Source organism: Sphaeramia orbicularis, chromosome 14 (genome assembly GCF_902148855.1).
Source record: "Sphaeramia orbicularis chromosome 14, fSphaOr1.1, whole genome shotgun sequence".
Taxonomy (NCBI): Eukaryota; Metazoa; Chordata; class Actinopteri; order Kurtiformes; family Apogonidae; genus Sphaeramia; species Sphaeramia orbicularis.
The window spans coordinates 6699946-6726119 of NC_043970.1; the positions used below are offsets into that span (position 1 = coordinate 6699946).

The following is a 26174-nucleotide window of genomic DNA, read 5'->3' on the forward strand; positions in this document are numbered from 1 at the left end:
ATTGGCTCCTTCTGTCTTTTTTGTTGATTGACAGTAAGGTCTGATGCATTAGCGCCACCTTCTGGAAAGGAGGGTTTGTCCATTGACTTGTCTTAAAGCTGCGGGAGACTTTCGTCACCAATTTTTCATCAAATCTGTAAGCCTAAGTGTCACGAATCCGTAAGTCTTTCTGTGATTACGCACCTGAATCTCTTCCCTCACGGTGAACAATTTAGAAGTGTACTCCACCATAAACAAACGACTTGTTTACAAACAGAGCCGGTAGGTAACCGGTGACGAAAGTCTCCCACAGCTTTAACTACTCAGCAGTTCAATGAAAATCACACTTGAACAGTAGGAGTAGGAGGAAGGAGAAGGAGACAATATCTGTCTCCAAGATGCTGATTGGTAAAAACATGTTAAAAAAAAAAAAAAAAAAAAGCTGGATGTAAGAGCAAATTTTTCCTAGGAGGAGGTAAACAAGGATGGGGAGACAGTTTAAAGGAATGGGTCATGTTGAATAGTAGCCTATTGTAAGTGCTGCATATTCAGACACATTTTTCCTTCAGCCAATCACAGCAAATCTAGACAGTGCGAGCCCTACAGACCTTTGTGAATATGTAATTTATCTTGCTCATAGGCAAAGTTTGACTTTTTTTTTTTTTTTTTTTAGCCTCGAGTGTCCATTTCCTGACAGTTTGGGTATTGTCAGGCTGTCTCTGTGCACAAGGGGGATCCGGTTCTCAAAAAGAGAAGCAGAAGCTACGCATGCGTGCAGTGAATGCGCGGGAGAACCTGAAAACCCAAACAGCGGATGTTGACAGCTGTCATCTTCAGATTTACGTTATTTTCACGTACTTTAATCACTGGAGTACATATGATGCTGCAATAAAAGATCCACACAACGGGTCCAACAAAGAACACAGCATTGGAGGAGGCGGATGATATTAAAAAGTCACTCGACTTTCTCTCAGGGGATGTAACTGTTGTAAAGACGCAACAGAAACAACTCCTGGAGCTACTTGAGGAGGTGAAACTGCTACGCCTTCAGAACGCCGAAAAAGATAAACGGATAGTGGACCTGGAGAGGAGAGTAGATGACCTGGAGCAATACTCCAGAATGAACGACGTGGTCATCACTGGGCTCCAGATTAAACCCCGGTCGTACACTCAAGCGGTGACTGCAGACAGCGGGGCTGAACCCGGTGAGCTGGAGATGACATCAGCGGAGCAACAAGTGACGGCGTTTCTCGACTCCAGAGGGATTACGCTGGATTCGGACTGTGTCGAGGCATGCCACCCTCTCCTCAGGAGGAAAGATGACACACCAGCCGTGATCCTGAGGTTTGTGAACAGGAAACATAAGACTGCTTTGTTGAAACAAGGACGGAAGCTGAAAGGATCGAATGTGTACATGAATGATCACCTAACCAGAAGGAATGCTGAAATAGCCAGGAAAGCCAGATATCTGAGGAAGCAAAACAAAATTCAAAGTACGTGGGTCAGTAACTGTAAAATATTCATTAAACTCAATGGAACACCAGAACAGGCCAAGGTTCTGGTAGTCAGAACCCTGGAGGAGCTGGGTAAATATGACTGAGACTCATCTTCATGTTCAATGAGGTACGAGGCAGCTGTAGCTGTATGTAAACAAGGACATCTGAACTAAGGAACATTTCATCTACCTCAAAAGACATGAATGACAGAGAGCTGCTTTCAAGGATTTGAAACGATGGAACTGAATCTATTTTCTGACACCGATCACAATACATTACACTTGGAAGAGGATATTGACCCAGCCAACATGTTTTTTTCATCCACTATTATTAACTGTAACTACTACACTGAAGAGGAATATTATCGTTCAATTTAGTCAGAAGGTAAATTGTCAATCATTCATTTTAATAGTAGAAGCATGTATTCTAATTTCAACTCCATCAAAGAATATTTATGTCAATTTGTTCATCGCTTTAGTATTATAGCAGTTTCTGAAACATGGTTTAATATGGACAAAGGAGTGGACTTTGAGTTAGACGGGTATGAACTTCATTATGTAAACAGATTAAATAAAGCAAGTGGTGGAGTAGTTTATATGTTGACAAATCATTGCAATGCAAAATAATTGATAATATGACAATAGCAGTCAAAGATGTACTGGAATGTATATCAGTTGAAATTCATAACGAAAAAAAGAAAAATGTCATTATAAGCTGCATATATAGGGCACCAGGTTCGAGTGTTGAATGTTTCAATGATTGGATGGAAAAATTGTTCTCACAAATAAGTAACAAAATCATTTTCATTTGTGGAGATTTCAACATTGATTTGATAAATCCAATTAAACTCAAAATGACGGTTGAATTTGTAAATAGGATGTACAGCATGAGTCAATTTCCATGTATTACTAGGCCCAGTAGAATTACATCTCACAGTGCAACTCTCATTGACAATATTTTTACTAATAACATTGAGTATTCCAATATCAGTGGACTTTTGGTCTGTGATATAACCTACCATTTACCAGTATTCACCCTGCATGATATCAACTACAGGAAAAATAACACTACAAACAAATATATTTACAAACGAGTACAAACTGAAGGGTCAATTAAAGCCCTCAACTCGGATTTGTTGGCACAAGACTGGAACACAGTGTATGGAGAGAAAGATGTGAATACAGCATACAATATTTTTTTTGAAATATTCAATGCTTTACATAATAAACACTGTCCTATGCGACAATATAATATAAAGAATAAACGTATAAAGAGTCCCTGGTTAACTAAGGGATTACAAAACGCTTGTAAAAAGAAAAATACTCTCTACAGACAATTTATTAAACTATGGACAGAGGAATCAGAGAAGAAATATAAAGTAAACAAGAATAAGTTGACCACCATATTAAGATCTAGTAAGAAATTATACTACACTAAACTGTTAGATGAAAATAAGAGTAATACTAAAGGGGTATGGGGTATATTAAACAGCATTATAAAAGATGGTGTAAAAAAGAATACATATCCAGATTATTTCATTGGTAGGACTGGTGACAATTATAATATGAATGCTGTAGTGAATAATTTCAACAAGTTTTTTGTTAACATTGGCCCAGAATTGGCAGCAAAAATACCTGATATTAGAACCAATAAACAAAATGAACCACTTATACAAAGTAACCCAAACACAATCTTTCTCTCTGCTGTGACTGAGTCTGAGATCTTAACCACTGCTAATAAATTTTAAAATAAAACCTCTACAGTTTGTTATGACTTAGACATGATCTTAGTCAAAAAAGTAATAATTAGTATTTTGAAACCACTAACATATATTTGTAACTTGTCATTTCAAACTGGTGCATTCCCAAACAAACTGAAAATCGCAAAAGTTAAACCTTTATATAAAAATGGGAACAATCACATCTTCACAAACTACAGACCTGTCTCTCTGCTCCCACAATTTTCAAAAATTCTGGAAAAATTATTTAATAATAGGCTAGACAACTTTTTAAGCAAATATGACATAATAAATGAAAGTCAGTATGGATTTAGAGCAAAGAGGTCAACTTCAATGGCAATAGTGGAAGCAGTGGAAGAGATTACAAATGCATTGCATAATAAAAAAATACGCAGCAGGAATATTTATTGATTTAAAGAAAGCCTTTGACACACTTAATCACTCAATTTTAATCAATAAATTGGAAAGGTATGGCATTAGGGGAGTGGCCTTGAATTGGCTCAAAAGCTATTTGACGAGGAGACAGCAGTATGGGAGGATGGGTGAGTATACATCTGGATGTCTGGACATTGCTTGTGGGGTCCCTCAAGGTTCAATATTGGGGCCCAAATTGTTTATTTTATATATAAATGATATATTCAATGTATCTAAAGCTTTAAAATTAACATTATTTGCAGATGATACCAATATATTCTATTCTAATGATAATTATAATAAACTGGTTGATATGATAAATAATGAATTAACCAAAATAAAATTATGGATGGACATGAATAAATTATCGCTAAATATAAACAAGACTAGGGCATTGTTGTTTGGCAATTATAAAAAAACCTCAGAATTACGAATATGCATAGATAGCGTTCCGTTAGAAATAGTGTCAGAACACACATTTTTAGGTATAATTATTGACAATAAATTAAGCTGGAAATCACACATCCAATTCATCCAAACAAAAGTATCCAAAAGCATTTCCATCATTAACAAAGCTAAACACGTCCTGGATTATAAGGCACTCTATATATTGTATTGTTGTCTGGTCCTGCCATACCTAACCTACTGCAAAGAATTATGGCGCAATAACTATAAAACTACTCTACACCCTCTCTTCATATTACAAAAATGTGCAGTCAGAGTCTTGCATAAAGTCGGCTATTTGGATCATACTCATTTATTATTCTTGCAGTCAAAACTATTAAAACTCAATGATTTGGTAAATTTTTACACAGCTCAACTTCTATATAAAGCCAATAAAAATCAACTACCAGCCAACATACAAAAACTATTTGCCCATAGAGATGGGGGCTATAACCTGAGGGGATGTGGGAATTTCAAAGTCCCAGCAGTCAGGACATCCAGGAAAAGTTTGTGTGTATCAGTGTGTGGGGTCAAGCTTTGGAATGGGTTGGGGATAGACCTCAAGCAGTGTCCAAATATTCAGAAATTCCAAAAAATGTACAAAGAAATGTTATTTTCACAATATCTGGCTCAAGGAAGGGTATGATCATTAATTGGATTGTCAGGTTGTTCTATTGTATGGTGTGTATATATAAACATGGGGGTGCAGACGTGTGTGTACAGCGGTAGACAATAAACTGGTGTGTATGTGACTGTATGTGTGTATCTATGTCTGTATGTGACTGTATGTGTGTATGTAGATGTGTATGTGACTGTATGTGTGTATGTAGATGTGTACGTGACTGTATGTGTGTATGTATATGTGTATGTGACTGAATGTGTGTATGTATATGTGTATGTAACTGTATGTGTGTATGTATATGTTTATGTAGATAATCACAATTTTATGTTGTATATCAAGTGATTCAGCACTAACAGTCTGAGGACTGGAATTAGGGGGTAGGACTGGATAAGCAGTGGCTTCCTCCTACTCCCTTTCAGGCACAACAATTGTTCTTTTTTTTCTATTATTTGATTTTTTTATTTGTGTATAATTTATTATTATTTTTATTATTATTTTTGTTTCATGTTTTGTATTATGTCTGTGTCTGAAATAAACTAACCTAAACCTAACCTAAACCTAAACAAGGTTTGTAACATGACAGTAGAAACATCAGGTTGTGGTGTGATCTGCCTTGTGGTGGTAGAGCAATAGCTCTTTAAGCCTGTTTGACATTGACATGCAGCAATTCAAGGGTCTTGTTTTCACTAGTAGGACAGTTTTATTGCCTCACAGGTTTTCCCTGGATCATCTCTGCAGTGACGTGCAGTCAGAGGAGGCAGGGGAGGCAGAGCCTCCCTTGTCAATCTTGAAAAGAAAAAAAAACTTGACTATAAAATCTAATAAATGTTGATAGTTGTCAGCTGGTATGTCCTATAAACTCATTTTCCGTTCGAATCCAATATTGTTATTATTATTATTATTATTTTTTTTTTTTTGTCAATTAGAATAGCAGCAGTTCCACATGCTCCGTTCAAATACAGGGAGGAGATGCGCCGTGAGGCAGCGCTGTGCTGTGCCTCCAGGAGAACTGTCTCCTCCCCTCATGAACTCTGCTGGTACCCGATGAAAATATTGTGTCGCTGTCCCTCTGTATATCGCAGTTAAAATGCTTTCAAACACTCTGATTATATGCTCTATCCTTCCATAATCTGCATAATGTATGGAATGTATTTCTGTAATGTGTTTAGGCTCGCAGATTAATCATAAAACCGCTGTGAAAAAGTCACTAGGGGAGGCAAACAGTACCCCTGCCTCATGATAGATGGCGCCTGTGAGTCCACAGATTCACGCGCTTATAATCTTCTTCGTTCTTTTTTATACACTTTAATTCACCAGGATCGGCGCATGGATTTCATGTACAAATAAAGGTAAGACCATAAACTTTTTTTATTTTTAGTTTGAAATGGCTCTTTTTGAAGGTTTCCTGTTGAGTTCCTGCCAGTCTACCTATGCTGACTTGATGCAGAGCCCATATACCCAGGCCATTCCTTTTGCTCACTCTCTCTATTCCAGTTTCTCAGGCCACCATATATGTTGTAGTATTTACAGTTATAGACATTTGTTTTAGCTATTGGTAATTATACTAGCACCGGCTGTTTTAGTTTTTAACAGTTCTAATTCAGTTTGCTGTGCATCCATGTGCCCCACCCCTCCCCCAATCTCTCTCTCTCCCTCTCTCTTTCTCATCCTTTAACCCTCTCTCTTTAACCCCAACTGGTCAAGGCAGACAACCATCCTCCAAGAGCTGGGGTCTGTTTGAGGTTCCTGCCTGATAAAAGGAAGATTTTCTGTGTCTGTCACCAAGTGTTTGCTCCTGGAGTATTCTGTTGGGTTTCTGTAAACTGGCTCAAGAGTCTGCTTTAGACCAGCTCTAAATGTAAAGTGTCATGAGATAACTTTGGCTATGATGCAATGCTATATAAATACATTTGACTGACTGACTAATAAGGGCCCTGACCCTAAGTGTGGGAAAGGCAGAACTGAAATACTTCTAAAATGGAAGGAATGTAAACCAGCCTGCCTCTCTTGAGACTTTTAGCTCAAGGAATATTTGGATTTTGTTTAATATGGAATTGGGAGACTTTGACATTGAGAGTTAGTGGCCGGGAACACCGCTATGAAATAAATACAATTAAATAAGTAAATACACAAATGACGAGGATAGGTCCTGGCATCCTTGTCACCCTCTTGAAGACTGTTTGGAAAATGAATGAATGATTGAATAAATACAAAACTGTTGCATGTGCAAAACTGTGGGCACAATACACACGCACTACTTAATAAGATCTCCCCTTTGAAGATATCACAGAATGGAAACATTTTTTTGTAGCAAATGTGCAATATTCTTGGGCCACTTTGGTCTTTTAAGATCTACCCACAAATTTCCAATGCTGTTTAAGTCTGTGGATTGTCAGGGTCATTCCAAAACCTTGGCTTGAATCTCTTGAAGTAGTCTACACTGAATTTTGAAGTATTCTTGAGATAATTAATTCTGTTAAATTTTTGTCTACATAATTGATAAAGTAGTTAAAGTAAAGATAAAGCAAATAAATAAATAAATAAATAGAAAGAGGCTAGACTTGAGGTGTTTCAAGTGCCAATGAGTGCATTTGTGACACATTTGTAAGTTGCCTACTGTGAAGTGTTCTGCATGTACTAATGGATTGTCTTGTCATGCTGAGGTACAAAGGATTTTATTAATCAGCAAGTGGGGCCAGGCACAACAACCCCTGCCCTTCACACATATTGTAGCTTATTTTAGCATCGATCCAGATGATGTCATCATGTCTATATGTGTGATGATGTCAGCTTATCAATTGCCTCTGTATGTGTGCCAAGTTTGAAGTAAATTGAAACAAAATTGATGTTTTTATAGATGTGAAATGTTGCCCATTATAAGTATATGGGGAAAAAAATATTTAAAAAATTCATAAAAAATGTAAACATCAACCTACTTTTCCCAAAATGTGATGACATCTATTCTAGGTCACTGGCAATCCATAAACCCAATTTGGTATGAATTTAACCAATAGTTTTGCTGCTAGAGTGTTAACAAACAAACAAACCGAACCAAAAACAATATCCCTACTTCCCACTCGGGGAGCGGGGTTATTAGCAGAATAAGAAAATTTCCCCTCTGACGCAACACAGCTGATTGAAGATATGCTTTAAAACGACCGAGGATATCCCTTTCCAAATCTGCTGTGGGAAGTGGGGAAAAGTAGCAATGGCATTACTTCACCAGTAGTAGGCAGCAGAGCATTAAATTGTGCCGAGTCTGCCAGAAAGGGAAACGGAAATGGATAGATTATTTCTATGGCAACGGCTTAGTTTTTTTTTTTTTTTTTTTTTTTGGTCTGGTTGCTAACGTTATCCTAGTGTCTCGCTGGTACCTCGTTTGCTTCTCTCCTTTCTTCGCTGTAACTTCTGTGTTTCCATTTACATATAGAGATTTACTTATTGCGAGACCGATTAGCTATACAAATGTAGACAAAGTTTGAACGACAACTGCTACGTAAAGCAGCTAATCCTCGGTCAAATAGCTTTAGCATTTCAATTTGAACATAGCGAATTTAGCTAATCTTATACTGATGGCAGACGGTTGGAATATAAACACCGGAGAAGCTGTTTACCGGACGCGCGATTCTATAAAAAACCTCAGAATAAAGTAAGCAGCTAGCGCATTGTCAAGAGTCAGCTAATTTTAGAATAGAATAAGTTTTGTTACTGTTGCGAATATGTAACTGTATAGTGCGACGAAATTTTGTTTTTCATGCTCTGCAAAGTGCCCAGAATTATAAATACAGAAAGCAATTATAAAAGCAGTCAAGACTAAAAATTGACAATTAAGTCAAGTAAAAACACACGAAAAAAAAAGAGTCTAATATCAATACAAATGTGCAGACTGTACAGATGTTACATTCAGTGACAACTGTAGCTGTAATTGTCAGTAAAGTTATTGCTAGAATTATCTTTGCAAATGGTAGTTTGTAGGTATAAGTACAGAAAAATTAGAAAGGGTGAGGTTTCCAGAATTAATTTTCACAGCATGATGTTCATTTTTTCTACTTAGGGTGCGGATTGAGAGACTGACCTCCGCTGCAGTCATCTCCCAGCACCTTCAGCAGAAAGTCCTGACCCAGCAAAACAGAGGAGACATTGAACTGGAAACCCTCTCCTCACAAGGACATGCAGGTGGTGTTAGATAAATAATGCAGTACAGTAAATGTAACTGTTTACTAAATGGAGTGAATCCAGAAATTGCAACTGAACTGTAGTTGTGTGTAATAGTATCCTGTGTGTCAATAGGTGACAGTGAGGAGGAGCTGGTGGTGGGTTGGCTGGAGAAACTCTTCAGTCAGGTAAAACTGTTTTTACCGTTGTAGTTGAACAAGTGGTCTCCTCAGATTTTACTAGTTTTCTTATAGATTTGAATTTTATGTAATGCAGTTATGCTGAGTAATTATTTCTATCTTTGTGTGCTATATTTAAGCCAGGTGCCATTTCTTTTTGTTGTTTATGAATGTCACTTATGTGGATCCAGTATGAGATGGAATTGTTTCAAAATGAAGAGGTCCTACAGAGCCCTCTGGACCGACAGTACCATGCAGAAATCAAGGCCCTGAACCTAGCTAAGGGTCGACGAAATCGCAGGATTTTCACTTGCAGTGACTATGACCGCTACACCAACTCTCTGCCTTTGAAGCAACTGGTAGGCTTTGACATATTGTTTGTGACCTTAATTGTCCAGTCATTCATATGCTTAAAGTACAATTTGATTTCTTTTGCCAAAGCCCCTATCGACAAAGGCACAAAAACATTATATTTTATCCTGTTTATTACCTTATGTTGGTTCTATGTCAAAATTAATATTGAAACTTTTTTTTTTGTTACAATTTATCACTTCATTATTGTGTCTGAAAGTGGCTTGTTTCTTTTGATCTTCAAAGAAAAACTCTTCTGACATACTGACCTCTACCGAAGTGGGCCCCACACTGCTAGCTGAAAGGATGGCCAATGTGAGACACAGACGCCAGGACAGACACAACATGTGGGTCACACGTCTAATGACGTATTTAGCCCTTTCATGCATGAATTACAAGAACTTTAATCAAGTTGTTTTTTTTGTTTTTTTTAGGGATTTTATTCCTCTTTAGGCATTAAAAAAAAACAATGTGATACATTTTTTATATTAAGCTATTTTTCATGGAGTTGCAAAAATGTCCACTCAGCTGGACACCATGTGTTTAATTTTTGAAGCAAAGAAGCATGTATTTACTGATATACTGTGTGAAAACTATGAAATAAAAACATTTCAATGCTGCTAATGTGATGTTTTCTCACATTTTAACATACTCGAATAGTAGTTGTTATTCACTTCATGGAGATAATATGCAAAAAAAAAAAAAAAAATTTGTTAATTACAGTCTAATAACAATAACAAGGAACTGATTTTCACTCAAACATGTTAGATCAGGTTTATCAAGAACAGCAAATTACAGTAATGTTATTAATTGTAGTGTATGGGGTGATGCATAAGCATCCAATATGTTGGCTGATGTGAAACTAAAACAACAAAATCCATGAATATACAAGAGAACAGCTGTAGAATAACTGTCCACTGTAGTGACCACTATGCATGAAAGGGTTAAGGTCAAACTGTGTTGAGGAGTATTTTGGTTTGCCTATGGAATACACAGTCCCTGTGTTTAACTTTTACCTGTATTGTGTTTAATAAATTCAAAACACTAGACTGTATTTTTTAAATGCCTTAACATGAAAAATTTGGATGATGTCATGTGTTTGCAGGGACTTAACCATCCCAAAGTCAAAGCTGATCACGTGGGAGCCCACAGAGGAATTTGTAAGGAGCTGCCATGTGGTGAACAATGCCATGCAGACAATGTACATTAACGCAGATCTTGGTCCTCCTGGAAGGTAACGTGGAGACTGCGCTTCTCTCATTACCATCCTACTTAACACAACACTTATTTACAATTCACTGCTGTTAAGCCAGGCAACCAGTGACAGTGTCTGTGTAAAAAATAGTAAGAAGTGATACACCAAACAATGTTTGATTCACTTCAGTAGAATCAACAGCAACGACATCGGTGATACACCAAACATTGTTTGGTGTATCACCGGTTATCACCGGTTTGGGGTATCACTGGTTTTTAGCTTACCGGCCGAAAGGCCGGTGGCAGATGTTTTTTGATATGTAAAGTGACTTCACTGTGATGAAACACATCAATGACAGTGTTAATATTTTTTAATATCGGCAAATTCAGTGACTCAACCACTCAACATTTTATGGGTGAAAATGAGACAAATTGCCAACTCCTGTTTTAAATCATCAATAACCTTGTGAGACTAATACTGATGTCAACTAACTAGCTGTATTCAGTGATCTTGATTGATCTAACCCTGCCGGAATGTAAAGACATGTAAACATTTTCCTTCAAAAATTTTGCTCTTGTTTTTATGTGCTGTCACTGAGACAGTGGGGATCTCATTCAAGTTTAATTGGTTCTTGTGTGCTTTTCTGTTTGTATTTTTTCTTTCTCAGGCTGGGTGACAAAAACAATGAATATGTACTGGTAACCATAAAAACAGATGAAAATGGAACAGTCATTGTGAAGCCAGACTTCAACAAAGACAAGGAGCCCTACAGGCAAGTTCACAGTGTCCCACGTGTGGCACATGTTCCTTCCTCAGGATACTGGACTAGGCAGGGTGAAAACCTCCATGCATTGTAAGGAGCATCCTTGTCTTCATGTTGGGGATTTTTATCTCTTCCAGTGGCCAGGATATTATGCCAGCGAGGTATCTGATTACTTGTAGGGCACAGTTGTTAAAGGCCTGGATCTTATTCTTGCCATTCAGCTGACTCCTCCGCATCTGCCTTACCCCCTGTAGTTATTTGGCTGTGGCTGACCTCCAAGCTGCCTCCTCATGGTTTTCATTTGCCTGTGGGATCCCCACAAAGCTACCTTTAGGTAGTTCAACCCCTTTAGTTATGATCACCTTTCCTCTTCTAGATACCCTCTGCCCATATTTATCTAGTTTGACTGACACCCCGATGTCGTTGCTGTTGATTCTACTGAAGTGAATCAAACAAAACGTTGATGCCACGCTCACTCTTGGCATACAGCTTGATGTTATCCATGTACAGAGATGGCTGATGGTTATTCCACTTCAGAACCAGTACCCAAGTGCCACTCTTGATGATGATCTAGCTGAGGTCATTTAGGCCTATGCAGAACAGCAGGGGGGACAGAGCATCTCCTTGGTATATGCTGCATTTGATACTCACTTGCACAATTGGCTTTGAGTTGGCTTTGGGTTGTCTTCCATTGTTTCATTGAGTTCTAGATGAAGACCCTTAGTGTCCTGTTGATGTTCTATATAACTTATTTACCAGGAACTTATTTGGGTAAAAGAATTCCTGGTAATTGCATTTCCATCGCACACCAAAGTTCAGGGTAATTTATTCAAATCATGTTGATGATATATGGGGGAGCAGTAAAAGAAACTGCAGTACAGTTCATGTACATTCAGAAACTAAGCTCTAGCACAATAAAATGACACAGTACTTGAAATGGACGGTTTGGGTTTAATGTTTTGCTGGTTGTGGAGTCACTTAATCCATCTGGAATACATTTTAAATGAAGTTAACCATCATTACATGTCCTTGATTTCTATTTAAAAATGGTAGAACATGTATTTTTAACTTCTCATTCCTTAAACTAAATCACATCTAACTTTAAGTGTGATGGATGGTTCTTTTTCATTTCTATTGTTTTATAGGTATAGTCCAGGTTCAACCCTTAAATCATATTTACTCAAAATGCCTGCATTAATTCAACTGTATATTACTTATAAATGTACTTATATTCTTCTAATATTTTGATGCCTTGTAAATGAGCAGACAATATTAGGTTAGAATTTTTTTTTAATTAAAAATTGAAACAAAACAAAAGGTGCAAAAAAAACAAAAAAACAAGGGGCCTTGAGATTAAAAGGGAAATAAACATGTGTGAAAGGTTCGGGCTTCTGGACCAGTGTCTGGACCAGCTGGTCAAGGACAGCCAGTCTGGAACTCCACGGTCCCTTTTTCGCTTTTCTACATGAAAAGTAATAAAAATGCAAAAATGACTAACAGAACACATGATGACAGATTCCTACCAGTGTGATGTGACATGTGAAATGTCTTACAAGGGCCATTGTAAAGAGCAGTAGATGATGGACAAGGGCACAAATGAGCCACAGGTTTGGATAATTTTACTCAAACCTCGATCGTTTCGTGTTGGCGATTCAAAGTCCATCTGAATTTCCTCCTCCGCAAAAACGCTCAAAAGAGCCTGGACCTCATCATCTGTCCACTTGTCGTAGCTTCTCTTTTGGTCCATTTTCCGAATTATCAAAATACAAAGCTTGTGGAAATGAAATAAAGAATGAATGAAATTGTGGCGGGTGAACAGAACACAGAAACGCTGCAAGTGTAGTCCACCAGCGTTCTCCAGCACACAGCCCCGCCCCTAAGAATCCCTGGTAATCTGAAAAGTACTATCTCCCTACCAGGAACTTCTTCGGGGAAGGTTTGGGGCCAAGGGAAAGTTTTTTGTTGAGTGCGGGGCGGCCATGGCTCAGATGGTAGAGCGGGTCATCCAATAACCAAAGGGCTGGCAGTTCGAATCCCTCTCTGTCCATGTGCTGTTGTGTTCTTGGGCAAGATACTTCACCGCCCCTTGCCTCCAGTGCTGCTACTCACACTGCTGTATGAATGTGTGTGAATGTTCAGTGGTGGTCGGAGGGGCCATAGGCACAGATTGGCTGCCACGCTCCCATCAATCTGCCCCAGGGCAGCTGTGGCTACAGATGTAGTTGACCACCACCAGAGGGAGAATGTGAGAACAAACGAATAGATCCTCTGTACACACTTTGAGTATGCGTTCATAGAAAAGCGCTGTATAAATCTAATCCGTTATTATTAATAAAGTTTTTTACCCGGGTAATTTAGGTGCAAACGCACCAGGGTTTTTCAAAGTTCAGGGTAATGCTGAAAGTTCCTGCAAAAGTTCCTGCGATGGAAAAGGGCCTATTTTCTTTGTTTACTGTCATGTCCTTGAACTCATGTTGTGTCCTGTTTGTCTGTATTTTCTCACCTTCCAAAAAAATTTAATATCTGTGAAACAAATCAGTGTTAATGAATGATTATGAAGAAAAATCTTCAATGTTCAAGTTAAAGGAGCTGTATGTAGGTTTGTGACCAAAACTGGTACTGCAGTCACATTCAAAATACTGTAGCGCACCAGACTAGAGATTGCCAGACCCAGCATGAGTATGGTGTAAGGAAACTGTCAAAAAGATCGTGTGTATAAGGTAGAAATACATGCATATTAGTCTATAGTTGTGCAAAAAATACGTTTGTAAACTCTTGAATGAGTTCAGTCGTACATAAAATGTATTGTGTGTATTTTATCTGTCAGAATACAGATAAATGTGATTTGAAAAAAAAAATTACAAACACGAAATGTAACTTTACAATTACGCTTTCTCCATTACAAATACTAACTCACTAGTGTGACTCTACTGTCAAAAATACATCCCCACTTCATAGGCGCTATTTATGGAGCAGAAGATACATCGATTCCACAGACTTCACATGAGTTGAGAGACAGCAGACGCATATGGAGAAACTGTCATGGATTCTGTGGCAGTCACCCTGCGTGCCACGGTTACATGCCAAGGGTGCCGTTGGGTACATGCCACAGGTGCCATGCTGCGGCTTCGGGCCTCAGGTGAAAATGACATGTAGCTGCAGCACCAGTGGCACGTAGCTGCGGCACCTGTGGCATGAAGCTGTGGCACATGGGGCATGAAGCAGCACCTGTGACACAAAGCTGCAGCACCCGTGGCAAGTAGCTGGAGCACCAGTGGCACGAAGCCGCTGCCGCAGAATAGCCAAACTTGGCTGTTAGATGTTACTTATCCAGGAGAAAATTAGCAACTTTGGTGTTGGTCTTGAAATTCTTCTCTGCTTTCAGTCGTCTCCATCTTTCAAAAGCATCTCCTATACATGTCCTTGTTTTGTTTCTTACTTTGTCACGACATATTTGGGAATCATAATGAAGCCTTTTAGGTTTAGTAACGTCAGACATTTGTGATCAGAAATGTTCCCAGCTAGGGTTTAGTGAGAACTGGGAACCTGGATGCTGAAATGCTACTGACTTCATGATTAGGAGATAGGTAATAGGTGGGGCATCAGGTCAAAACACAAGATGACAACATAAACATTACTTGTGGGCTAGCTTTTCAAATGCGAATAGTCTGGCTGGACTACTACTGTCAGTGATATCAGTATTTGAAATGAACATGATTCCTTAATGTCTGGTGACATTTCAGGGCCATCTTATGATTACTTGGAATACAATGCATACAGCTCCTTTAAATTGTGCAAAACAGAATGCTCTTTAATTAGTTATTGACAAAGATGACATCTGAGTGATGAACATAAACACCACAGAGTGTGTTTTAGACCAATGTAATACACTCGTCCAGAGAGATAAGAAAATGAAATTCTGCTCTGTTCGGTAAATTGAATGCTGGTTGAAGTCATGTGCTGTCTATGCTATTGTGTAGGATTGTGACAGAGGGTGATAAGAGAGAGGTTTGGTGTCTTACAGTGGAGAATGTCTCCAAATCCATGAAAACTGAGGAAAAGGACAAAGAGAGCAACATGTACAAAGATGTAAGTTCATGTTCAGCAGAGTTTTTCAGAGACACAGTTGAATTGAGTGTTCATGTTCAAAAAGACATTCTTTTTTTTCTTTTTTTTTTTTAACAGCTCTATGTTCGACACAAAGATTACCTCAACAGCCTAATAGGACAAGACTTTGAAGTAGTAAGTTGTTCGGCATCATTTCCTTTCTATGTGAAGGAACTTTTGTTTTTACTGATGTAGTGTCACTGAGTAACATACACAGTCAGTGTTATGCAAACACCATGCATACAAATGCATCTGTTCTAGAAAACAATACCCCTGCGATGTCATTCTGTGCAGTGCATGAAATTAAGACATTAACTTAATGGTAACTAGAAATGCGTGTGGGCATAATGGTTTTGTTGACCTCCTTTTTTTTACCCTATGCAAATTGGATGGTAAACAATAATCAGAGTACTTTATTAATCCCAGGGGAAATTATTATAGCATTTGCATGTATTACCAACACCTGGGATCAAACCGGGGACCGTAAGAGCCTCAGTCTAACTGAGCCAACCCAACTGAGCTATTTCAGCTTGTCATAAGAAACAGTGTGAGTAAACTTAATAAGTTTACGATTATAATCTTTTCTGAATGTTCTACATTTAGATTTTTTTTTTCATCTTCCACTGCTTGGCAAGTGTGTGTTACGTTGTAACTACGAAGAGTTCGTTCATCTTAGTCTCATCTCTGTGCCCCATTTATATAATTTTTTGTCTTATTGTCTTAGGTGTCTCATTTCATTTATGATGTTTTTGGCCTGTTATGTCTTGTATGAATACTTAAAACCATAAATAACTATCTTGCTTTTTCACCCTACACCATAATCAGCCTATAAATGTATTATCATTTATTGTGATAATTATCAAAATAGAAGAATTTGTTATTTCTAAATGTATGAATTATTACATTTGTCCCAATGACATTTTTGGCATTATCCTGTCCTACTGGACATGGTATGTTAGAGGCACTATGAATGATAAGGTTGGTCCTAACTGTTTCCTCTGTTGTTCAGCTTCCTGTAGGAACTCTGCGCTACCTGATGAATGGAGAGATCAGTAGGAAGATTGGCTGTTCTTATCATTTTATCATCTTTTTTTTACACAATCCTCATTGTTATTGAAACCTTATTTTTTCTTTTTATACACAGCCACTGCCAAAGGTTTTGAGTATGATAATCTTTACATCCATTTTTTCGTGGAACTACCCAATAGTAAGTGACAAATGTATACTAGTCGTACAGTCATCTGTTGTTTCCCTTTTGTTTAAATCTGATCACATGACATACTAAGCAAAGTAGGAAACATTAAACAAAATGACATTTCTACTAAAGAAAGTATTATTTGTACAATACATTTTTGTCTTGTTTTAGACTGGTCCAGTTTAAGATCACAGTCCCTTTCGGGGGTAACCCAGGCCTGCCGGACAAAAACATTAGGAAAGGTGTGTCTACAGAGTGAATGAATGAATGATGAATTCCAGAGGACAGGTTAAACAAACTCTGAAGTTAATGCTGACCTCTGAGATGTAAAACTCGGTTTAAGTTTGAGAAAACACAAAGGCCCCCAAAAAAGTTACATATGCAATATTTCACTGCACCACCTTTGGTTTTGATTGCAGGAGACATTCACTGTGACATCTTTGTTGTCACATAATGCTTTTGTTGTGTCACAATCAGGTTCACAATATTTTTTCCATCCACAGTTACATTAATTTTTGATTATTGATGATGGAGAATCGGATTGCTGCATCTTCATCACATCCCAAATTAGAGTCTGGATTTTAATTAATTAATTAATTAATTAATTAATTAATTAATTGATTGATGTATTTATTTCGAATTTGAATGTCAAAACAGAAGAAAATAAATAAACAAAACACTTAAACATAAGACATATAATACATTTTCGAAAAGGAGTGAGAAGAAGTACAACTTATAAACTCCCACCCCTTCCCCTTATATAATTAATAACAATAATAACCTTCCTAGTCTAAGCGTATCTATACTATATCCTATAATATGACTGATACTTATTATTAAACAATTTAGTTTCTGGCTTTATATTATTATGAACAAATATATGATTTACATAAACACAATACAATAACACAAATATGTAAATACATATTCATAGACAGATCTATACACACACACACACACACCTATACATACATATGCATACACATACCACATATTTGTACATCTTTATAACACCCAGTGATACCCAACACCTCCCTCATCCCTGTACTTCAGAAAAATTGTGTCTTTGTACCTCCTTTTAAATTCTTTCATGCTTGGACATTGCTTTAACTTTATATTTAATCTGTTCCACAGTCTCACCCCGCTGACTGAAACACAAAAACCCTTCCTAGTTGTGCGTATTAAGTCAATTTTGAAGTTAATTTTCCCCCTTAAATTATAACCCCCCTCATGAATACTGAATAATTTCTGTATATTTGTTGGTAACAGATTATTTTTAGCTTTGTACATTATTTGAGCTGTTTGATAGTCCACAATGTCTGTGAACTTGAGTAATTTTGACTGTAAGAATAATGAGTTTGTGTGTTCCTGGTAGCCAGTATTGTGAATGATCCGTATTGCTCTTTTTTGAATGATAGTTAGAGGCCGTAGTGAGGTCTTGTAGTCATTGCCCTAGATCTCAGCACAGTACTGTAAATATAGTGAGACTAAGGAACAGTATAGAGTGTGGAGTGATTTCTGATCCAAAACCTTTTCTTTATTTATTATTGCAATGCTTCTGGAGACTTTAGTTTGTACATGTTTGATATGTGGTTTCCTACTGATTCTGTCATCAATGGTTACCCCCAGAAATTTTATTTCATGAACTCTCTCTATTTCAATTCCATCTTTTTTTATTGTTACCTGTGAATTATTTCCACATTTATCAAATACCATTATTTTTGTCTTGCTAAGATTTAATGATAACTTGTTTCTGTTGAACCATATTTTTAGTTTGTTCATTTCTATAGTGACTTCGTCCTCTAATTTTTGCAAGTTATCCCCAGAGCAGAAAATATTTGTCTCATCAGCAAATAACACAAAGTGCAATACCTTAGAAATTTTACATATTTCAATGATATACAGAAGAAAAAAATTAGGACCCAATACTGACCTCTGGGGGACCCCACAAGCAATGTCCAAACATGATGAATCACAGTCACCCAATTTTACAAACTGCTGTCTCCCCCTTGAATAACTTTTTACCCACTCCAGCACAATCCCCCTTATGCCATAACTTTCTAGTTTCGTGAGTAATATTTCATGGTTGATGGTGTCAAATGCTTTTTTTAAATCAATAGATATTCCAATGGCATATTGTTTATTATCTACAGCATTTGTGATTTCTTCCGTTGACATGATTATTGCCATTGCTGATGATCTGTTTGGCCTGAACCTGCACTGATTCTGTGCGAGTATTTTTGTACTTTTCTAGAAATGTGTCCAGTCTATAGTTGGAAAGTTTTTCCAATATTTTTGAAAACTGTGGCATTAAGGAGACAGGTCTGTAATTTGTGAAATGCTGCAGTTAGAGTTAAATAAATAGTCTGGCCAAAAAAATGTAACTGCCTGGATTTAACTATGCAAATAGTTCAGATCCTTCGATTGGTAAGTACTGCAGTGATTAATAATGTTTCATCTGTAACAAGTTATTTAACAACTCTAACTGCTGCAGTAAGTAGCCTCTTATGTCTTTAATGTCAAAAAATTGGACAATGCCAGGATTGATCAGGATCATCAGGCTTGTGACATAATGGTTCAGGGAGAATGAGACATCATTTTCACACATGGATTAGCCTACATATAGTCCAGGCTCAAAACTGGGATGTGATGAAGACTTGATGCAGCTGTCTGATTCTCCATCATCAAAAATCAAAAATTAACGCATTTATGGATGAAAAAAATATTATGAACCTTATTGTGACACTACATAAGCATTATGTGACTAAAAAGATGTCACTGTGAATGTCTCCTTTAATCAAAACTAAAGGTGGTGCAGTGAAATATTGCATGTGCAACTTTTTTTTGGGGCCGGGCAGTGTATATACCTACTCGCCTGAAGGTTATGTTGAAGAAGGACATGTTACTGTGGTTGCTGTTAAAGCACTTTCTGGAACCGAAAATGCAGGTTCCCTCATTTCATTGTTAATAAACTAACAATTTGCACAAAACCAGCTTTCTGGAACCAACTTTAAACTCTCCACAACTTCCCTTCCAACAGGATAATGTAGCATTCTTCAGTTACCCCTTCAATTTCGAGGCTTTCTTCATGAGTGAAAAAGAGAATGAAGGTTTGTGTAAGCTGAATGGAAACATTTACTTGATTTAATTAAATTTTTTTTTTTTTTGTAAAATATATGACAGATCAGACTGACATGTGACTGTTTGTCTCAGAGTGCATTCTACAGTGGCCTGTGCTGTACTTCAAGGTTCTGTCTCTGGACTCGTGGCAGTGCTACCGAACTGAAGGTTATGGATATCTGCTTTTTCCTGCTACAGCCGGTATGTTTTGTACTATGCATACAGTTCCATTTCCAGAAAAAGCTCCAGAATATGAGAGTAACTTCTGCTGGGATAAGAAAACACAAAATGCTAAACTGCTTACTAAGGTATCACATATCAATAAGAATCCAAATATTCATTAAGCCTTTTATACAAATTCATGAGTAAAACAAACTACACCCAATTTGAAATCTGTAGTTTTATATGGATTCATTTATTCTTTGTTTAAGAATGTACCAAATTGTTGATTTTGGCTCCTTTGGAATCAACTCTAGAGCAAGTCTATTATTAGCTTTTTTGGGCAAAAACAATGGAACAGGCAATATCTAGCCATGAAGCTACTTGTCATATTGTTGTCCAATTACTTTTCATTCATTTATTCATCTTCTGAACTGCTTTATCCTCGAGAGGGTTGTGGGGGATGCAGGAGCCTATCTCAGCTGCATTTCAGGCGAAGGCAGGGTACACCCTGGACATGTCGCCAGTCCATCGCAGGGCTGACATATATACAGTATAGAGACAAACAACCACTCACATTCACACCTATGAGCAATTTAGATTAACTAATTAACCTATTAGTGCACGTCTTTGGTTGGTGGGAGGAAACCGGAGTACCCAGAGAGAACCCATGCAAACACGGGGAACATGCAAACTCCACACAGCAAGGTCCCACCCCCGTCAGCTGGTGGTCTTGGTCTGGTGGTCTTGCTGTGAGGCAACAGTAATATCCACTGCACCACCGTGTCACCCAATTACTTTTGCTCTTAACTTGGAAGGACTGTGCTTTAACTGGTTGCAATACCTAATTGGACATTGTTTACAATGGCAGGTAAACACACAGTTACGTGCAATACATGGAGACCCCTTCAGTCAGGCACAGTCTCTGCACTGAGGCGCTTCTTTATCGGTGGCTCTCCAGAGCTCGAAGATCACAGCTATGTCCGTGTACCAGGGACCTTAAAGGTGAGCTCATCTTTGGCTACAGGAACAGTAAATGTCAAGATATTTAGCAACATCCTCAAATAATACATTGCTAAGAGAAACAAATGGATATGGAAATGCCGCTCTGTCTGATGAAACTTAAAGATTACAATAAAAGAAGACTATTAGAGGACTAGTATGAACTGGAGGCACATCTAGAGTGTTTACCCCCCCCCCCCAAAAAAAAAAAAAACCAAAAAAACCAAAACAAAAAAACAACAACGATAATGGAACACTTTTTTTGCAGGGAGAGAGGCTTAGTCGCTTTGGCTTTTGGACTGAAACCACAGGAAGTGTCGCCTTTACTCTGCATTGCATCCAGCAATCCAGGTAAGTGAAGTAAACCTAGCACCCAAAGGACGCTGTATTTCCCATCAAACCGAGTCTATCTACTTTATTTTCAAATGCAGTTAGGCAAACTTATGGTTTGTTTGTGGCACTTGTGGTGGATCATATTTCTCTACATAGCTTAACACTCGATAAACTACTGGTAGTTTATAATGAAAGTGCAGGATCACAAAAATCTATACAGAGGCTTTGAGATTCAAAGAGATTCAAAGCATTTTATTGTTTTTTGTACAGTAAAGAAACAGGATTCTCTGTACAATGAAAATCTTACTTTGCCATCCACAGTGAATGCCAAGAGAATTTAAGATATATAAAAACTGAGATGGAATAATTTAACTAGAAAATTAAAAACAAACCAATGAAAGTGGCATTTAAGAATGGCACACAAAAGAAAATGAGCATAAAAATATAAAAGATAGAAAACTACCATTACTAAGAAAAAAAATAGATATTTACGTAAATGTGCAATATCTGGGTAATTGTGCAAACTGTCAGAGGCAAATGGTATATGACGTGCAAAACTACCTGAGATAAATAAGACTGTGTGAGAGAGACAGAGAGAGACAGGTATAGAAAATGTGGGGTGTGAAGGCAACAGTAGTGACTGGGGCACTAGGGGCAGTAATCCCCAAACTGGGTGGATGGCTCCACCAGATACCAGGAAAAAAATGAGGGATTGCAGTCCTAGGAACTAAGATCTTGCACGGAACCCTCAGGCTCCCAGGCCTCTGGTAGGGGACCCCAGCCTGAAGGAGGCACTGCCCAGGTGGAAGAGAACAGTTTTATATATATATATATATATATATATATATATACGTACATTTATATATATATATGTACATTTATATATATGTGTGTGTGTGTATGTGTATGCTGGGGAGAGCAGACTTTTGAGAGAAGATATTAGGCTATATTTTACAAGTATTGACACAAAATTGTTTGGTAAGTAATTCTTTAAAATGTGAACAGCAATTCATATATCAATACACAGGCAGAGTGGAATAGTGAGTCGCAGAGCAGGCGGATGAACGGGATGGGAGGTGAATAGTTCGGAAGATTTGGGGCGGGGCGGGGGGGGGGGGGGGGGGCTGAAACTTAACAGGTATTACTAATTCCTCTTCGTCTCCCGCTGTTGTGAAGCTCATTTACCTTTTCCCTGCCTCCTGAAACTTGGCAAACTTTGTTTTGAGGGTGCAGGATGTTTGTTTAAGGGGGCATTGCCCTCTCCAGAACTGGCTTTGATAGCGATATGTCAGGACTATAGCTAGTAAATGCAGTGTTCCCGTTTTTAACTTCATTTCCTGTTACGCAGCGTGGTACTATGCCCTCATTTCCTGTCATGCAGCATACTACTGTGCTTCCATATTGTAAGGCAATTGTATTTCAAAATGACTACTATCTTTGAAAATTTTGGTCTTATCAACTTGCCGAGATAGTTAATGTGGAGACGGATATTCCTCAACTGTAGGTACCAAATTGGCCAGGTAAAAATGTCTACATTTGTCAGAATCGTGCCAACACACACACACATGCACGCACACACACACACACACACACACACACACACACACACACACACACACACACACACACACACACACACACACACAGACACACACACACACAGACACACACACACAAAAAGTGGCCTAAACAGTTTGTTAGCTGTCCTAAAATAAATAATTTGGTTAATTTTGTTGTCAGTGTTGCTCTTAAGTTTGTTAAAAGAGAGTACAAAATACAAATTTGCCCTTTTCTTGATGTGGATTTTTTTTTTTGTTATTTTTATGTAGAATGTGAACTGACAGAACTGTGATTTGATTTTTGTTGTTGGTTCAAAACTACCATTCAGGGAAAAGTGCAATACTAATGTTTAAAATACATTTAGTAATATTTTATTTATTTTATTTTCTATCTGATTTATAGCAGCAGAATTATATTATTCCTGTTTTTCTATATTCTATTGTCTCCAAAAATTGGGGGGAAAATGTTCAAAAATTCATAATTAATGCATTAAAGACATTTTGAGGGGTTTTCTTTCTTCCTGTACTGAACCGAAAAAAACTGAACCGTGGCTTTCAAAACCGAAAACGTACCAAACCGAAAATTTTGTGTACCGTTACAGGCCCAATATATATATAAAACCCATTCAAAGCAAAGCTGATATTCACTCTGCATAGTTCCTTACCACATCAGCTGACAAAACTGAAATGCTCAGGTACTCCAGTGTCAATTACAAAGGTTATTTGGAGCGATAACATATATTAGGGTTATTTGTTGCCTCATCACGGTTCTTAAGATTGATTCTTAAAGCAGCGTATGACATATTTGTCACCAGTTTTTCATCTGTAAAACTTAAGCAATAGCCTAAATATCACAAATCCGTTTGTCTTTCCATGATTACGCACCTGAATCACTTCCCTCACGGTGAACAACTTCGAAGTTGACTTCATCACAACCAGTCCATTTGTTTACATACCAAACTGTCACTTGGGCCTTTTAGGAATTCCACGCAGTCGCAGCAGCACGAAGCAATGAAGCCGTTTCTATGTTTGTTGCTGCTGTGACCATACTGCTGCTGCGTGGAATTCCGAAAAGGCCCGAGTGACGGTTTGGTGTTGGTTTGGTATGTAAACAAATGGACTGCTTATGATGAAGTCAACTTCAAAGTTGTTCACCGTGAGGGAAGTGATTCAGGTGCGTAATCACAGAAAGACTAACAGATTTGTGATACTTAGGCAATCACTTGGGTTTTACAGATCTGATGAAAAATTGGTGAGGAACGTCATACACTGCTTTAAGATAGTGTTTTCATTTCACATAAACAGATGTTGCTACTAATCATAGTGCTGACCAGATATTTCACACGAAAACCCATTAACTGCACTTGGCATTAACATCATAGATAGATGGATAGATAGATATGAAGAGTCAATTGACACTATTCATCAGACTTTATTACTAGAGAGAGAGTGAGTCTCATTTGACCAATACATTTCATGAACAAATGACTGGATTCTTAGGTCGTAAGTTTTGTATGAGTGGTCCTAAGAAGTAGAGTCATCTTAGACAATTAAATCTAATATATACAATATATAGAAATATTAAATATTAACCTCACTCCAATGTACACATTTGTTTGCACATTTCAAACCCAATGGGAGTAAATAAAAATTCAAATAATGTACTATCTGAAAGTTACAGCAACAACCATTTTGAAATTAACTGTTAATTTACACTGATGCAATCAATGGATACTTCAGTTTGTCCCTCTTTACTGTCCATAAAAAGTTCCTGTTGCATGAACATACTGTGAGAGATGAGGACAAAATCAACGGTTTTTCAGTTCTCTGTAAGGTGATGTGCAGTAGCACTAAACAAGATCTTTAAAAAGGATTACTTCTGAGTTTATTAGTGCATTGCATTATATGGTGGAATTGAATGTTCACCCTCATGTATATGTTGTATATATCTCAGAGCCTTTGTTGATGCCACCCTGATGAAGAAGAGGAGGCAGCAAGTTTTTGACCAGCTGGGAGGATTCAGTCAGCAAGGAGCTGTCTGCAACATTCTTGGTAAACATAGTCACTCAGCTGCTAGAATTCTTAATATTCCAGATGAGCGGCTTCAAACATGGTAGGCTTGACTGGATATTAATAAAAACAGCAACATGTCTTTCTTTTCAGAGGCCTTCCAGAGAGCCAGGAGGAAGATGCAAGAAGCCAGAGAAAATCTTCCCAGAGACCTCATAAACACTGCCTCACAACTCCAAACCCAACCACAGCATCGGCCTTAAGAAACTGTCAGTCAGTAAAGTATATCAAAGCTGTCCAAAGGAATCTGGATTCACTTTTGTTGGATGGCATTAATTGAGTTTCCAGCCAAATGTATCACAAATTTGGACTGTATTTTCAGAAAAATAATTAAACAAAATGTAAATTTATGGACATTTCCATTCACTGCTTTTAAATCTTTACAATTGGTTTCTTCAACATGATTTCGAACTGTTCCAGTTAGATGCTGTATCATACAATAACATTGTACCATAGCTGTTGATTTAGGAGCTGATAGATGTTAATTAAACCAGAGACTTGTTTTAGTTTTTGCCCCCTTGATCCAAACTGTTGGTCTTACTCAAACATTATACAGTTGTTACAAACTCTTCCACAGTTTCTAAAAACTTTTCATACATGGTGGAATACTGTTTTTATTTCCATCTAATATGTAATCTCTGTCTGTTTCCTGTGTTAATTCAGGGAGTCTTGTCATTGGTCCAAACACCCACAGACCTATTCACTACATGTGTTTACTTTTGGACTTGCATCAACTTTTCTACCTCTCCCAGACATTTAAAAAAAATAAGATATTTCATATTTTTCATGCATGCATTTCCACCTAGGTGATTTTATTCAGCAATTGCAAATGGAACTAAAACCAGCAAGATGGAAATGCATGCATGAAAAAACGAAATATCGTGTTTAAAAAATACGGTATTTCATTTTTTCATGCATGCATTCCCTTTTAGGTGGGTTTATTCAGCAGTTGCAAAAAGGAATAAAACTAGCAGGGTAGAAACACCTAGAACTACTGTGACATTTTCACATCTTGATATAAGTTGTGTATTGTGCTGACATCAGTTATAAAATTACATAATGAGTCATTAAACAAAAAGATAAAATTGGATAAAAACACTTCATATTTTTAAAATTTATTTCAATATGTCCTTGAGATAAAATGCTATCTTACATACTCGGTATCTTACTTATTATTATATATTACAATGTTTGTTGTCATGTACTGTATAATCATGGATATGGTGCAAATGAATGACTTCAACATATCTTTGCATTTGTATCTTTGCATTTGTAATTAAACACCTTACAGTA

At 37.5% G+C, this 26174-nt stretch overlaps 1 protein-coding gene across 2 annotated transcripts; it reads left to right on the plus strand.

Moving 5' to 3' along the window:
* Positions 1–8027: 8027 nt before the first annotated feature.
* On the plus strand, positions 8028–25950 carry mks1 (MKS transition zone complex subunit 1). Of its 2 annotated transcripts, none has more exons than XM_030153913.1 (18): positions 8028–8342; positions 8748–8869; positions 8966–9036; positions 9219–9386; positions 9625–9725; positions 10484–10612; positions 11241–11345; positions 15317–15425; positions 15522–15578; positions 16453–16495; positions 16588–16650; positions 16810–16880; positions 19679–19748; positions 19852–19959; positions 20789–20922; positions 21188–21270; positions 24766–24863; positions 24975–25950. In XM_030153913.1, the coding sequence occupies exons 1-18, from the start codon at positions 8266–8268 to the stop codon at positions 25082–25084; spliced, it is 1719 nt and encodes a 572-aa protein (XP_030009773.1). In that variant the 5' UTR covers positions 8028–8265; the 3' UTR covers positions 25085–25950. The 2 variants fall into 2 exon arrangements, with proteins under 2 accessions (XP_030009773.1, XP_030009774.1); XM_030153914.1 differs by having other exon boundaries at positions 8984–9036.
* Positions 25951–26174: the final 224 nt, after the last annotated feature.